Here is a 17,496-nt window from a genome sequence, read left to right on the forward strand (position 1 = left end):
AGAGATTAATATCCAGAATATAGAGAGAACTCCTAAAACTCAACAACAAAACAAACCACCCAAATGGAAAACGGGTGAAGGACTTGAACAGACATTTCTCCAAAGATACAAAAATGGCCAATAAGCACATGAAAAGATGCTCAACATCACTAATAACTAGGGACATGCAAATCAAAACTACAATAAGACACCACCTCACACCTATAGTAAGTATGATAGGATGGCTACTATCACAAAAAGAGAAAACAAGTCTTGGGAAGGATGTGGAAAAACTGAAACTCTTGTGTACTGCTGATGGGAATGTACAACAGTACAGCCATTGTGGAAAACAGTACGGCAGTTCCTCAAAAAATTAAAAACAATTACCATATGATCCAGCAATTACACATCTGGTATACACCCAAAAAAACTCAAAGCAGAGTCTCAAAAGATATTTATAAACTCACGTTCCCAGCAACATCATTCACAATAGCTAAAACTTGGAAGCAACCCAAGTATCCATCAACAGATAAGCAAATGTGGTATATACATACAATGGAATATTATTCAGCCTTAGAAAGGAAGGAAATTCTGACATATGCTACAACATGGAAGAACCGTGAAGACATTGTGCTAAGTGAAATAAGCTAGTCACAAAAAGACAAATGCTCTATGATTCCATTTATATGAGGTACTTAGTCAAAATCATAAAAACAGAAAGTAGAATGGTGGTTGCCAGGGGCTGGGGAGAGGAGGTAGTTACTGTTTAATGCGTATAAAGTTTCAGTTTTAAAATATGAAGAAACTTCTGGAAATGGATGGTAGTGATGACTGCACAACATTATGAATGTATTTAATACCACTGACCTGCATACTTAAAAATGGTTAAGTTGGCAAATCTTGTGTGCATTTCACCAGAATAAAAAAAAAATTGGATAAAACCTAATGCATATATATTTCCATGTATCTATGATATTTTATGTTACTTATGCACAGTTCTATACCATTCTATTTTCACTATCAACATATTCTGTAGTCAATCTATATAACAAGACCTACGGAATGTCTTGATTCTTTTCTGAAAGCTACAGTGCTGCACTGCACAGATGTATGGTCATGCACTGCATAACAACATTCTGGTCAATGATAGACCACATATAGGACAGTGGTCCCATAAGATTAGTACCATATAGCCTAGGTGTATAGTAGGCTATACCATGTAAGTTTGTGTAAGTACACTCCATGATGTTCAAACAACGATGAAATCACCTAATGATGCACTATCAGGACATATCCCTGTCATTAAGTGACGCATGACTGTACGTTAATTTATTTAGCCATTAACCTATTGATGGACATTTATTTTGTTTTAAATCTTTTACTATGACAAATAATACTGCAACAAATAAGCCTATGTATGTGTAGGAAAGTTTCTGTGTGTCACACACACATACACCATTATACATACATAGCACATATGTAGTATGAACTAAACTCCATGAATAAAGAGGAAACAAACCATAATTCTCACACCTGGGAGACTTTTAGCATTGGTTATAAAGGGGAAAAAAAAATTAAGAACCTAAAACTCCATTTGATCTTATCTAGGGTCTATCTATATTTTATCCCCATTATCACAAGAGTGACTTTCCTATTACAGATCCAGACAGTAATAAACAGTAAAGATTCAGAAAGACAAATCAAAAAACTGTTGTTCAGAAAGGATGTCCCTAATAAAAAAAGAAGAGTAAGGAAGAGGGAAGATCATAGTAAAACAGGATACACACAATCTTTAACTTAGACTCAAGGGATACAACTGCAGTCCTGAGAGTAATTCCTCTCTCAGACATACAGCTATACTTATCCCACTCAAATCACATGTTTGTTTGTGGTTGGGGGTATAGGGGAGATTCTAAAAATACACAAATAACCCTTCAAGTACTTTGACTTACCAGGCTCCCTTCCCTAAAAATTTGTGGCAACACAGATAAGGCCACCTGTAGATGTAGTCCTATTCCTGGACAAGGATCCAAAGTGATCTCAAATGAAAGAAATGGACGATGTTCTATGTCAAACTCGCTTGGCTGGTCCAGTTCAGAGGTTGCACTGTCTTAAGAACTGTGTCCTTGCCTTAATTCTGAGGTTACTAATGCAGTAGTAACCTAGCAACTAACCCAGTTCCTCTGAAGCTAGAGTCCTGTCCTACCATTATCAGTTTACTCTAGGGACTGAAGTCCTATCCTTGAATACCAGGCCGTTAGATGGAATCCCCCCGCCACGACAGGCTGTCAGACCACAAAGACACTAGTTCTAGCATAGATCCAGCTCAGCACAGATCTATAAACGTTTACTTTTCCTAGAGACATAACCTCCCTGATGGAACATGATCAGCTTACTCCATCTACCCCAAGTGTTACCTGCCTAGGAAATCTTTCTTCTACTAATAGCAAATGGATCTCTTCCCAAATATCTGCCTCAATCTAGTGGGCACATCTACTTTCTATGCCTTGTCTCATGAAGTCTCAAGTATTCTACCTTTCAGAATTCATGCTTAAGAGTCTAAGTGACACATATGGTATTATTGCCAATTATGCATAACCTGGATCTAATCATGAGGAAACAAACTCAAATTGATTCAATCTAAAGAATACAAGGTATTAGAAAACAGATTTTTTTTCACTCATTCAAAACAATTATTTCTTCATTCGTCATGCAGTTACCAGGTACCAGACACATAAAAAAGTTGATACTTCCACGTAACACCACACACAGTTTTCAAAGAACTTATAGTATTTAAGATGTATTTTTCAATATCCCAATACAAATTTGTCAATTGGTGGTGGAGGAAAAACACTTATGCTTCAAATCCCATAAACAGTGTAAGTGAGATGTCTATGGTCTTAAGGTTAGTAATACAGAAAACTAGGGTCATGCGTTCATTGCTGCAGCTAATTAAAGGGACACAGTGGGGAAAAAATGCTAATGAATATCTGTAGGAAAATGAAACTATCTGAAACAAAGCCTGCCTCAACATAAAAAGCAATGAATTTTGTAGAAAACAGGCTCAGGAAGTCACAAAGCTATACATCCTTCACTGCATCTTTGTGAAAATGATGCAATCTAATGTCAGAGTGTAGAATACTTTTTAGGACAAATGTTTTACTACAACTCTAATACTATTTAATTTAAATGTGTACCTAAACTTCTGGTAAACTGTGTTAAGTAAAAGTTAGCACTGCTGTGTAGGAAAATTAACTATCTAAAATTACTCTATCCCAAAAGCTGTATATAGAATAAGTTGCAGCCTGAATGCACAATGACTTTTCTAGAAGCTCTAAGAGATACAGATACACCAACTTTTTTTTTACTTTTGTGCCTTATTTGAATTTATTTATAAACTATAAACGTGAAATAACCCCTACCCTTTCACAAATAATGTACATAAACATATTTGGGATAGCTCAATGCAAAATCTCTCTATATATATAGTTAAAAGAAAAACAGCAAGACAAATAACTGCAATATAATATATCAAACTATAGTATATAAAAAATATTTTTCATGGAAGTTTGGTTTAAGATAACTGTGGTAAGGTTCTATGAAGGGAAAAATTATTTCCATGACAGGTAATCAAGGAAAGTTTCACAGAAGAGATGAGCTGCAAGCTGGGACTTAATGGATGAGTAAAATTAGTAAGATTAGTATAAACAGAACTTAGGAAACAAGGATTACAGAAAGAAAAAACACCATGGCTAAAATGTAGAAGTGAGAAAGCACAAGCCACATACAGAAGAACAAAAGAGATGTACCTGACTGAATGAAAGGTTATGAGTAGGGAAACACAATAAAATATTAGGTTGAAAGGTAAGTTAGAAGAACATATCCCACAACAAAGAGGCACTTCTTGCTATTTGAACAGGTTAAAAAAAGGTCAACCTGTCAGTATTAAAAAGGATAAAAGAGAAAAGAGAAAAGACTAAAGGTAGGAAGGTAACAGTACAGACTCCTATAAAGTGAGGCCTAAAGAAAAGAACTTGGGAAACCTAAAAGAAGGGAGAAACAGAGAAGACGCTGTGAAATAAAAATTCATCAGATCTAGAATCTCATTAGATGTAGGAGAGAAGGGAAGGCACTTGGGATGAGGAAATTTAATGGCAACTTACATTTTAATTCTGGGTTCTTGGAAGAATTATGGCACATTTTAACAAAATTAAAGTCAGAACTAAAAACTAGTCTACAAAAGAAACGCTAAACAAAAAATTAAAAAAATAAGAAGGCTAGTTTGGGAAAGAAGAGGAAATACAAGTCCAACTGATAAATACATTTCCAAAAGTGATCATCAAAGTACATAGGCATAAGCTACAAAAATTATTTTGTAAAGAGATTTTTGTTTCTTAGAAAAATAAAAATAGAAAAAGTGATACAGTCATGATAAATAGACAATTCAGAAAAGAAACACAAACGATCAATATGGCAGAACATACTGATAGAATTTTATACCACTTAAAAATTAGCAAAGATTTAACAATCAGTATAAGTAAAGGTAAGACAGGTAATGCCGTATATTTTGCTGTGTGAAAGGCAAACCGATAATATACATCAAAAGCTTTCAAAACATTTGGCATACGTTTTGACTAACCAACTCCAGTTTTAAGAATTTAGGACCTCCCCCCAAAAAAATGGCTCTAGAGGAAAACATATTTACGAGATAGTTTATGTCAGCATGGTTTAGATTAGTGAATATTTTTTACCATAAATGTTCAGCAACAGAGGATTAATTAAATAACTTGGTACAGAATATTATGTAGCCATTAAAAATTATGTGAAATATATAAATATCATGAATTCACAATATTCTAAATAAAAATACCAAATAATTTAGAAGATTTTTATAAATTTTTATAAATAAATTCAGCTGTTAACCTATCCTTCTGGTACTCACTGTTAACACTTTGTTCTGTATTCTCCATCTTCTTTTTATGTGTATGAATATATAGACATAAAAGTAAAAACTGTACCTCTTTTTATTTACCTATCCTACTTAGTTTAAACAAATTAAAAAGTTAAACAGTGCTGAGAATAGAAGAGCTGGTTCTTACTTAAACAGAATTAAGAGAACAAAGTCCTTAATAAAATACTAAATCAAAGACTAAAGATAGGTTAGGTTACAGATGTGCTGATTTACATGACAACTAAAAGCAACATAAAATCCTGATTGGCACCTAAACCAAGAAGAAAAAAACGTTTTTTTCTTTTGCTTAGGACATTGTTAGGACAACTGGCAAAATCTGAATGAAGTGTATAGATAAGGTCAGTATTATATAAATATTATTTTCCTGATTTTCATAATTGCACTATAGTTGTGTAGAAGAATGCCCTTGATTTTAAGGAAATTCATACTTTATATTCATTAAGAATATAAAGTAGCATCATGTCTGCAACTTATTCTCAAATAGTTGAAAAATCATAACTGGTATATAATACAGATTTATATATACAAATATATATTTACATATATATGTGTCTGTATAGAGAGAGAGAGAAAAAAATATGATAGAGCAAATGTAGTAAAATGCTAACATTTGGACAATCTGCATGAAGAGTCTAAACAGAAATTCTCTGTAGAATTCTTGGAACTCTTCTGTGTCTGAAATTATTTCAAAATAAAAAGAATTTTAAACACCAGGGGGAAAAAGTGACGATTTAACAAAATTAAACATCATTCATTCATTCAATAAAAACTTACTGAAAGTCAGACGCTAGTACACAGCAGTAAATAAATTAGATAAAAACCCCTTCCTTCATGCATGTTACCTTCTAGTAAGGGAGACCGACAATAAGTAAATAAGTAAAATGCATACTATGTTAGATAGCAATAAGTGCTATAGAAAGAGGTGGAAACACACACACAAAGGGAATAGTAAGTCTCCCTGGGTAGAACTGAGGATTTGCCATTTCATCTTTAGGGGAGGCCTCAATTAGATGAGACAGGGCCCTCAGACAAGGAGCAAGCCTAAGCTTGAGCAAAAGCATATGACGGTGGCTTAATCAGTTTTGTAGGTAAAAATGATTGATGCAATTTACAAATAGATTAGACAGGATTTGCTGATAGATTGGATACAGGCTGACAAAAAAGAGTCAAAGATGATTACACGGTTTAGAGCCTGAATAATCAGAGGAATGAAGTTGCTATTAGAGAAGAAAGGCGGGCAGGGGATAGGAAGCTTGGGAATTTGGTTTTTTTAAACATCTTGGGTTCATTAAATATCTAAATGAAGATGCTCAACAGGTATCTGAGTCTGGAGTCTAGGGGTAAAGTCCAGGCTGGAGACAGAAATCTGGGTGACATAAGCTTAGAGATGGTATTTAAAGTCATGAGATCAGATGTGATCACCAAGCAAATAGTGTGTGTAGATAGAGAAAATGATGTTCATTATTTGTTAATACAATCACAGGTCAGACATAAATGTGATACTATATAATGTTTGTTTAGAGATCATTAATTATTTGGGTAGAGAGCTACAATAATAACAAATATGAATTAAGACAACTGCAAAATAATGGTTGTTTAATAAGAAACAAAAGTATCTGATAATAGTACACTGAAAAGAAATACCAAAAATAAGATGCCCCGTAAGAATTCAGAAATAAGGAAAACAACACTGCTCATAATAAAAAGTCCTTATACTATTTATTTTCATTTCACTGAGTAAATGAATAAAACCAGAGATCCATGAAGTCCTTTTAAAAAGTATGAATAGTATTAGAATAGCTAAACAAAGAGTGTATCAAGTGAAACTTGGAATTGTTCAAAATGGAGCCAGTTGACAGAAAATGTGCAAGCAATCTTCAGAATGGGTACTGTGGCATAACTCAAATTTGATCGTTCTGACAATTATACCTCTCCATATTAACTAATGGCTTGGCATTCTGGCATTTTAATTTAAGAGAAAGAATTTGGAAGTTAGGATAACAATTCAAATCCTAGCTTTACCACTGACACAGTGTGTGTGACCTTAGGTAAATTACCACTTCCTATTTTTTTTCCTACCCTACAAATTGCGTATAAGACTTATTTCATAGTATTGGTGTGAGGATTAAATGACATAAAAAGCACCAGCTCACTGCAAAGTCCAGAGTAGAAACTCAAGAAGGTGTGTTGGTTCCAAGATCAAGAAGTGGGCCTGAGTCAGGCGGAAGTGTAGACAGCCATGGGAAATAATGAGGGTGAAAATACGGACCAAAGTCTAACACAACTCTCTAGAATGCTACTATCCTATCCTGGTCAATATTTTTTCAATTCCATAAACAGAGATGAACATGTACTATTTACCTATTAGATTATGTAGTAGCAATTTCACTAAAAATGAAATCATATTTCCAACCCCAAAAGAGACAAGCATTTGAATACACAAACTCCTCATCATCAAGGAAAGCAAAATATTACAGAGATGCAGCTGTAGACACATCAGAATTAAATAATTTCTAAAGAATAATACAATAGCCTGCTGAAGGGGTGATAAATTCTCCTTAGGGAAAAAAATAAAGGCTTTCTTGAAGGAGACAGCACTTAATCTAAATCTTATAAGTGAAGAATTTCAATTGGAGGAGACAAATTCAAATGAGCAATCATGTAGGCAGTTCATTCTCCTATCTTCAAGCTAAATTTCCTAAGTTTAGTCTTACTTCCTCTAAGACTTTTTGCACCTATAACCCATGAATCTTAGAGAAACCAATGTTAACTTGCCTATAGTCTCAGAAAAATCATACAGTAGTACAGGGCTATAAAAGGAGGTTGAAATTTTCCATAATAAGAACTTTTATTTAAAAAATTGCTAACAGAAAAATCACATCATAAAAATAAGCAGAAAACAATCTAAGCCTTAACCTCTTGACCCACTGATACTACCGTCTGAGAGCTTATGCTGCCTTAAGTTAAATAATCACTGTTGTATTCAGAATACATAAAGATATTCCTCAAAGTAAGGATACCTAGAGCTCTTCTAAACTTCTCAATCAAGTATCAATGAGAATATATCCTGAGACCAGCCCCAAATCCCAAACTAGTACTACCAAAATGCACACTTAAGAGCTCACAAGAAATCACAGTTACATCTAAAAAGCAGGGAAGTCATAACTAACTACAACTCATTCCATGTTAATTATCTTCTTTACGACTTCACATGGACCACCATTTATTTACAAGAAAAGTATGAAGAGGAAAAAAGATACTATAATCAATTTCCTTTTTCTGATCACTACCAAGCCAATTTATGAAGCAAAGTTTACAAGAATCTCTAATTTATAACTAAAATAAAAAAAAGTATTAACAGTACTAGAATCAACAGCTCATATCAAGCCCCTCTGCTTGATAACTATTATAAGAATAAAGAAGACAAGCATAATACATACTGGAGGCCGGCCAGGACGACCCCTTTTTCTTTTTCCTTTGATCTCTGTTTCTTCAAGTTCACTGCCAGCATCGGAATGGGCAGTAGTTTCATTAGTTGAATCCCTAGAAAATGTGATATATTATTTTAGTGAACAAATTAATTCATAAATATAATGCAGTTCTGTCCCACTACTTTCCTTACCTCCTGCTATAAGGCTGATTAGAAGTGGTTTATACTTTTAGAAAAACTCTTTAGCAAACTGAAAATGTTATCCTCCCTGCCTAATATCATATAACATTGAGTGAAATGAATCCCCTAAACCGAGAAATAAAGAGGAGGAAATGACTGTGGAAATGGCACCTGCTATACAAAATATAAATGCAAAATACAATTGCAAAAAAACTAATTCTTCAATATAAAAAGATAAAGGCTTAGGAGGAATTTTATTCACTTCATAAAAAAATCATAAAAGTGGTGTGCTGGTAAATGTTTAACAACTGGCTCTTCAAAAAAATATGCACATGGGTTATTAGAAATGTTACCAATATAAAGGATGCATAGCACACAATTTACAAACAACAATAAAATACACAGTATTCTTTATTGCAAATTTCATATAGCTAATTGATTCACATAAATAATTCTGACAATTTTGCCAAACTCCTGTATCCATAGCTAACCTTTCGTTGCAACTGATGATGAAATAGGGTTTTGACATGAAAGACGGTTGATACCCTTGTTCACTTTAATGAACAGGAGGCAAGTAAAATGACAAAGATATATGTTGGAACTTCACTCATTCAGCAATCATGTGAGCAACTTCTTTACTGAATCAGACAGTATTTCTCAAATACTGGAAGGACATTTACTCAATTTTTTGTGCTATCATAATGTAATAGCCATACACCTGATACACCTTTAAGTTTAATCTGCATTATTAATAATTTCTCCATCATTTTATTAAGTCTAAAGCCATTTTCAAACTACCAAAGTGACGCCACCAAACAACAGTTTGGCAGTAATGAACAGTAGTAGTATACCACTAAAAGATTTTTCCACCATAAAGATACAATAGGTGCAAATAAAGACCACAGGAGCAAAGAAAACAGTAATATGTAAAACAATTAGAAAGTGGTGAGTTTTGAGTATTTATTACCTTTATACTTAATATGATTTATTTAAAGTTTATATAATTTAACTTTTTATAATCTATATGTTATATTAATTGGGTCACAAAATTCCTGGAAATTTAATATTCAGCTCTCCAGGCAAGTACAGGCTGGCTCCAGCACAGCACTGAAAAAGTATAGACAGTATGAATGATAACTTCTTCATTAAATTCTACAATACTAACTGTGTAAAGAATCTGCATAAAACTGCAGATAGCAGGAAGAGTACAGAGCAAATGATAAGCCCAACTTACAATCTACTATTGCTCAATCTACTTCATTGAGTGCTTTTAGTTCTATTCCCTCTTTGTGCTGATTCCTTAAAGCTCAATTCTTCAGTGTCTGCTCTTCTCCCTTTATACTATACTCTCTTGGAGATCTCATGCACTTGATGTATAACTTCTACGCAAACGACTCCAGTATATTATCAATAGACCTGACCATCTGTAATTCAAGATTTTTAACTGCATATGTAACATGCTCCTTAGAATGCCACCTCAAATTCACCAAATACCACATATAAAATTAAGTCCAATACTGACTTATTTCTAGCTCTCTGCTCATAGCAACATCCTTAACTGATTTATTAAGTGAATGCATGAGTGTGCTTTAAGTTGTTAGACAAATTTATTATTGTTATTATCCTGTCTTACTCAAATGCTTAGAATCACATCAGTCTTCCTCTTGTGCCATCAGCTAAGTCCTCCTGAGTTGTCATCAGTTTAATAATTCTGTCTCTCATTCTTTGCACGATTATTACCAAAATCACTAGTCCCTGAATTGATTTCAACTTATCTCCCTACTTTTATTATTTCCCATGTCCAAGTCATTCTACACACTGCTGTCAGTAATATTCTTTTTTTTTTTTTTTAAAGACTGGCACCTGAGCTAATATCTGTTGCCAATCTTTTTTTTTTTTTCTTTTTTCTTCTTCTCCCCAAAGGCCTCCCAGTACATAGCTGTATATTCTAGTTGTAGGTCCTTCTGGTTCTACTACGTGGGACGCCGCCTCAGTATGGCTTGATGAGTGGTGCTGGGTCCGCACCCAGGATCCAAACAGGCAAAACCCCGGGCTGCTGAAGCAAAGCACACCAACTTAACCACTCAGCCCTGGGGCCGGCTCCTGCCAGTAACATTCTTATATCGTGTTACTTCCCTGCTTGCAAATCGTCAAAGGTAATCTAGTATTTAAAATTGTAAATATGTTTATCTAGTCCAGGGGTCAGCAAACATTTTCTTAAGGGTGGGGGGAGGTTCTTAAAGTCTCTGTATCTACCACTCAACTCTTGGCACCATAGCATGAATGTGGCCACAGACAATAAGTAAATGAATGGATGTGGCTGTAGTCCAATAATCTTTATAAAAACAGGCGTCAGAGCCACTAGCAGTAGTTTGTCTATCCCTGATCGAGTTAATCTTATTCATCTCTACTAAAGACCAATAAACATCATACTGCTTTTCCTCCTTACTACAGTCCAAATAGACTATGTCTAGCACATACTGTGTGCCAGTTTACACACATTATCTAGAATAAATCTGCACACAAAACCTTGCAAGAAAACATATTATTGTCTCAATTTTACAGACAAGGAAACAAAATATTTGAAAATCTGATCATCTTGTCCATAGTCACATACCTAGTAAGTGGCAGAGTTCACCTAGATATCAAGGTAAACTTGATTTCTCTACCTCCATGTCAGGATACTAGAATGCAAATATGATGTTTTATATTTCCCGTGTGGACAGAGTCCAATAGTGCTTTTGACGCTTATACAAATCTCCAGGCAACTATGGGAGTAGGGTGGTTCCAACATATAACATGTGACCCATTAGGGAAACTAATTTATCCCTAAGCAATACAGTTTACTGACAAAAGAGAAAAGTACTTCTCATTCTACCAACTGCAGCCAGCTTAAAAAGTGACAGCTATTACCAACAAATAACTAATACATTCCAATTAATGTATGTATGTATGCATGTTTACTAGAATATATGATACATAAATCTTTTTTAATTTCAAGCAATAGAGAAGATATAAGAATAAAGAGTTTCACTTCACCACACCTAACTCTGAATTCCAATCTGCAGAATAACATTGTTAACAGTTAGATCAAGACCCTTCCATAAATATTTGTTTTTGCACACATATGTATATATAAAACAGTATACGTCAATTTTTAAAATTGTAAATTAACAGGAACGTTCCATACAAATACATAAGATTCCTGAATGGTTCTTCATAATATGGATGAAATCTATTTAACTACTTCTTTATCAATGAGAACTTAGATTGTCTCTAGTTTTGCACTATTACAAACAGAACTGAAACAAATGTCCTTGTACATTAATTCTTATTACACATCAACAAATATCACTCTATGACAGACACAGTAGAATGCTGGGTCAAGGGGTAAGCAGATTCAAACTTCAAACAACTGCTCTACAAAAACCCTGTAAATGACTAACGTTTGCATTTATAAGATCACTGGACATAAATTAAGACAATAGAAGACTCAGGTCAAATCTTATAAAAATGATTTTTTTGATCCCTAAAACTCTCTAAATTCTGTCTACCTCTCCCCATTTCCACTGTAATTACTTTAGTTCAAGATGCCATCATCTCTGGCCTGGAGACTTGTAAATTTTCCTCCTACTAGGTCTCTTTGCTTCTACTGTGGCTCCTCAATCTAATCACTATATTGCACTAAGCGTGGTTCTCTGAGTATATATCTTACTATGTCTCCCCCATGCTTAAAACGCTACAGTGGTTTCCTACTTCCTAGGGAGAAAAACTCAAAATTCTTAATATGATTTAGCAGGTCCCTGTATGATATAGACCCACCATATTCATAAGCCTTATCTCATGCCACTTTTCCATTCCCATCCCTGAAAAAAGAAAAAAGTCCCTCAAACGTATCATGATTCCTCCTACCTTAGTCTTTGCACATGCCATTCCTTCAGTCGGGAACTAATACACTGATCCCTTCTTTTTCCCTCAAACCCTCCCTCCACTTCAGACCTAAGTTCATCTGTCTCTTCCTTAGAAAAGTAGACCAAATCAAGGCATGTGTTAAAATTCCCATAAAATCCTCTAATTTTCCTTCATAGCGCCAATGGGAGTTTAGATCGATATACTTGTGATTATTTGATTAATATCTACCTATGTAAGTTAAGTTTCATGGCAACAAGGACTGAGTCTCTTCTACATGATCTTTTTTCCAAGAACCTGGCATACTTCCTGGTAGTGCACTATGTGGTGAAATACGTGGTAACTGATAATACCTAATAGTAAAATAGCACCAAGGTGACAAATTCATTGGTGATTTTATTACCTAAGTAAGCCAAGAAATAAAAAGGTAACTCACTAGAGTGACCTTTCTAATGTCTACATTAGAAAAATCATTATTAAATTGAACATTAAGAATCGTTAAATTAAAAGCTTTTCTTGTTTGTTTTTGAGAAGAACTTAGAGATTAATTTCTAATACATTATTTTCAATTTACACACGATGGAAACTCAAGTTTACAAATACTAAGACACCTGCCATGTTTCCTTTCCTCTACAATGCAGATATAGTACTGCTAGATGGATGGATTAAGCAAGATAATATATGCTGCTAATGCATCTGGCAAAATGCTCAGAAAATTCTATGTCCTCAATAAATGCTTCTTAGATCTTAACTTGACCAAGAGTACCATCTCCAGCTGACAGATTGAAAGCAAAGTTCATTATTCACCTCACAGATCAACACTATCCATGACCCATGCTCATATTACAGGTTTACATTTTTGTACAAACAAAATCAGCTATAAAATATATGATGTTAAATACTATCATGGTGATACAACCTCTCTTTAAATACAACTATTTTAATATAACTTCTGTTTCATAGTTAATCAAAGAGATATTTACTAAGGGCCTAGCCTAATACCCAGCAGTGTGCTGGAAATGGCCTTAAAAAAATAAGGCACAAAGGCACATAATTTAGGCAGAAACAATAAGAAAGGGTTATAAAACATCATGTCAGGTACGGTGCTAGAAAAAAACCAGAGAGTATTACAGGAGCACAGGGGGGAATCTACCCGAACTTTCAGAAATCAGAGGAGCTTTGCTGGAGACACGATACCTCAGCTAAGACCTAAAGGACTAGTGAATTGGCCAGTTAAGGGCAAAGGTACATAGGCAAGGCAGACAGGATGAAGATAAACTAAAATACAAAGAAAAGAAAGAAAATACTATATGGAGACCTCCAGACATCATATTCAAGTTAAGAACTAATGAAGCTTGCTGTAAGTAACTAGGAAGAGATTAAATTGTATCTCCTATATATGGGGAAAAGAGGGAAGGTACGTATTGATGGTTTTTAAGCAGGTAAGGTAATTTGGACAGTTCTTTTTGTCTTAGAGTACTGGAGGAAAAAACGGAAGGCCAAGTGACCAATTAATTACAAGGCAACAAAAGTCTCTTGGAAAAGAGATATATAAATGAACTGAGGTAGTAAAAACATATAAATAATTGCATAAACTGTTAAACATTTTCATTATATCCAAACCACTGGTATAAGATCACAGTATGCAGGTTCCTAATAGCATCTTGATGAAACCAATAAAAGGCAAAGTATATGCCATTACACTGAAAGCATTTCCCAGAGAACCAGAGAATACAAAATAAGACCCATCTCAAACTCAGGGAAAAGAAACCGGGGCGGGGGGTGCACACACAGGCAGGTTAGAGAAATAGTACGATATAAGACAGCAGTCTACAAACTTTTTCTGTAAATCGCCAAAAAAAAGAAAATTTATGCTTGGCGGGCAATTCATTTTCTATCACAACTTGTAGCACAAAAGCAGTCAGAAACAATCTGTAAAAGAATGAGTGTAGTTCTGTTCTACTAACACTTTATTTACAAAAATAGGCACCATGCCAGATTTGACCCACGGGTCACAGTTTGCTGACCCCTAATATGACAGTAACATCTTTTTGTTCAATGCACAGAACATACTGACATTAAATAGCAAGGGCCATGGATGGACATAGTAATCATACACTTCCAATAGTTCTTTCAAACATACTGCCTGACCATCAGAGAATATATTTGATGAGTCTCATTAAAGAGAATACTTTTATACAGAAAAATGTTATATTCTTTAGAAAAAAAAAAAAACTACAATACTTACTGTAACACTGGTAACTCTGAAGTAATCATTGCTGGAGAGCACTTTCCACAATGGAGCAAAAGAATCAAGTGCTGTACAACCCAAACTTTTAAAATAACCTCAAAGGCAATCCTGTTAATAAAGAAAAAGAAAATTATTTCTTTCCAGCTTTATTAAGGTATAATTGACAAATAAAATTGTAAGATAATGAAGGTATACAACGTGATAATTTAATATACATATACATTGTGAAGGACTTTCCCCCATAGAATTAATTAACACATCCATCACCTCACATATTTACCCTTTTTCTGATGAGAACATTTAAGTTCTACTATCTTAACAAATTTCAATTACAGGATACAGTCTTATAACTATAGTCAGCATACCATACTATCCTCAAACCTTATTCATCTATACCTGAAAGTTTGTACCCTTTCACCAACCTCTCCCTATCCATGTGGTATTTGTCTTTCTCTGTCTGGCTTATTTCACTTAGCATAATGCCCTCCAGGTTCACCCATATTGTCAAATGACAACAACTTCTTTTTTTCAAAGACTGAATAGTATTTCATTTTATATATACTTCATTTTATATGTATATTTAATTATATTTATACATATAAATTATATTTATATATATTTATAAACTATATGCTATTTATATATATATATATAGGTATACACACACACACACACACACACACTAGGTTTTCTTTACTGATTGATATGTTGACACAGATTCTTTCCAAAACTTGGCTATTGTGAATGATACTGCTATGAACATAGGAGTAGAGATATCTCTTTGGAAAAATAACTTCATTTCCTTTGGATATATTCCCAGAAGTGGGATAGCTGGATCATATGATAGTTTTATTTTTAATTATCTGAGGAACCTCTATACTGTTTTCCACAGAGGCTGTACCTCTTTACATTCCCACCAACAGTGTACAACGGTTCCCTTTCCTCCACATCCTCACCAGAATTTATCTTGTCTTTTTGACAAGACATCTGAACAGGTGTGAGGTGATTTCTCACTGTGGTTTTGATTTGCATTTCCCTGATGATTAGTGATGTTCGGTATCTTTTCATATACCCATTGGTCATTGGTATGTCTTCTTGGAAAGAACATCTATTTAGGTCCTTTGGAAATTATTTTAAAATAAAATGAATATGCCAGAATATAAAGACTACAATCAATCAGTACTACCAGCAGCTACATTCCTTGGTATTTGCCCAAATGAACTGTAAACTTATAGCCTGCATAAACATGTTTACAGCAGCTTTATTAAGAGTTGACAAAACATGGAAGCAACCAAGATGTCCTCCAGGAGGTGAAGGGATAAATAAAACTCTGGTACATGCAGACAATAAACCATTACTCGGGGCAATAAAAAGAAATGATCTGTCAAGCCATGAAAAGACATAAAGGAAGCTCAAATGCATATTACTAACTGAAAGAAGCCAATCTGAAACCACTACAAATTGCGTGATTTGAAGTACATGGCATTCTGGAAAAGACACAATTATGGAGACAGCAAAAGGACAAGTGGTTGCCAGGGACTGGGGGGAGGAAGAATGAACAGACAGAAAAAAGAGGATTTTTAGGGCACTGAAACTATTTTGTATGAGACAATAATGGCAGACACATGTCATTAAACATTTATCAAAACCCACAGGATGTACCACACCAAGAGTGAACCCTAATGTAAACTATGGACTTTGGGTGATAATGACATGTCAATGTAGGTCCATGGTAACAAATGTACCAATCTACTGTGGAATTTTGACAGTGGGGGAAGCTGTGTATATGTGGGAAACAAGTAGAGGGGGAATCTCTCTACCTTCTGTTCATTTGTGTTGTGAACCTAAAACTTTTCTAAAAAATAAATTCTGTTAAAAAAAAAGTAGCAGAAGTAGGACAAGACAGAGCATCTAAGACAGGTCATGACACAATATCAAATAGCGTAACATAGGTATAATGAGACTTCCAGAAAGAAAAACTACAGGGCAGAATAATATCTTAAGAGATAACAGAGAACTTTTAAAAACTAATTTAAAACATTAAAACACAGAGGGAAGATCAGAGAATTCCCAAGGAGAATAAATACTCTAAAATATAAGTACTACTAAGAAAGAAAGTTAAGGAGAAAACTCAAAAAGAAGCTAAAGAAATAGGATTCCTCACATACAGAAAAACAAAACAAGAATTTGAAAAGACCTTTTGTTGGAAATTATGTAAGCTCAAAGACAATGGAATAATATCTTTAAAGTGCTGAGAGGGAAAACGTGCACCCCAAATTAGATACTCAGTGACAAAAATCTTTCAGAAATGAAAGGAGTGATGTCATAGAAAATGGAAGAGTAGGAAACTCCAAGAATCAGCCCCTTTAGTGAAGCAACTCCTAGATTAGCAAAAACTGACAAAATCAACTTTTACAAACATTTGGAATCTAATAAAAACTTATAAAACAGAGATTAACACTTAACAAAGAAAGAGTCTGCTAAATTTGGTAAGAAAGCACTGCAGCATTTTGCTTACCTGTCTACTAATCTTCCCTCTCCCAGATCAATGGTGCCCATAGGGACAGCAGACCAAGTTCCTAGTGCAGCTTGCTGGTGCCAAAGAGAATAATATGGATCTTATTCTCAAAAATTGTGGCTGTAATGTTTTAAAGGACTTCCTGGGTGTCATTTTTCAAAAAGATTTAAAGACAGACACTACAAGTAGCTGCCTGGAGCAAGAGACAGCTGATGAGAAAAGCAGAAAAAAGAATGAATGAATGAATAAATAAAAAT

At 34.3% G+C, this 17,496-nt stretch overlaps 1 protein-coding gene across 2 annotated transcripts in view; it reads right to left on the minus strand.

Annotated features, from left to right (window-relative positions):
- Positions 1–17,496, minus strand: part of STAG1 (stromal antigen 1) — a 366,619-nt gene that overhangs the window by 245,617 nt on the left and 103,506 nt on the right. The window contains exons 2-3 of one of the 2 annotated variants that reach the window (XM_046647396.1): positions 14,719–14,829; positions 8,392–8,494 (exon numbers count right to left, since the gene is read on the minus strand). The exons of the other annotated variant lie outside the window; for it this stretch is intronic. Of the exons in view, the coding sequence (XP_046503352.1) occupies positions 8,392–8,494; positions 14,719–14,747 (132 nt within the window). The 5' untranslated portion in view covers positions 14,748–14,829. The remainder of the gene's footprint in view (positions 1–8,391; positions 8,495–14,718; positions 14,830–17,496) is intronic. 2 annotated transcript variants of the gene reach the window in all.

This window comes from Equus quagga, chromosome 1 (genome assembly GCF_021613505.1).
Source record: "Equus quagga isolate Etosha38 chromosome 1, UCLA_HA_Equagga_1.0, whole genome shotgun sequence".
NCBI lineage: Eukaryota > Metazoa > Chordata > Mammalia > Perissodactyla > Equidae > Equus > Equus quagga.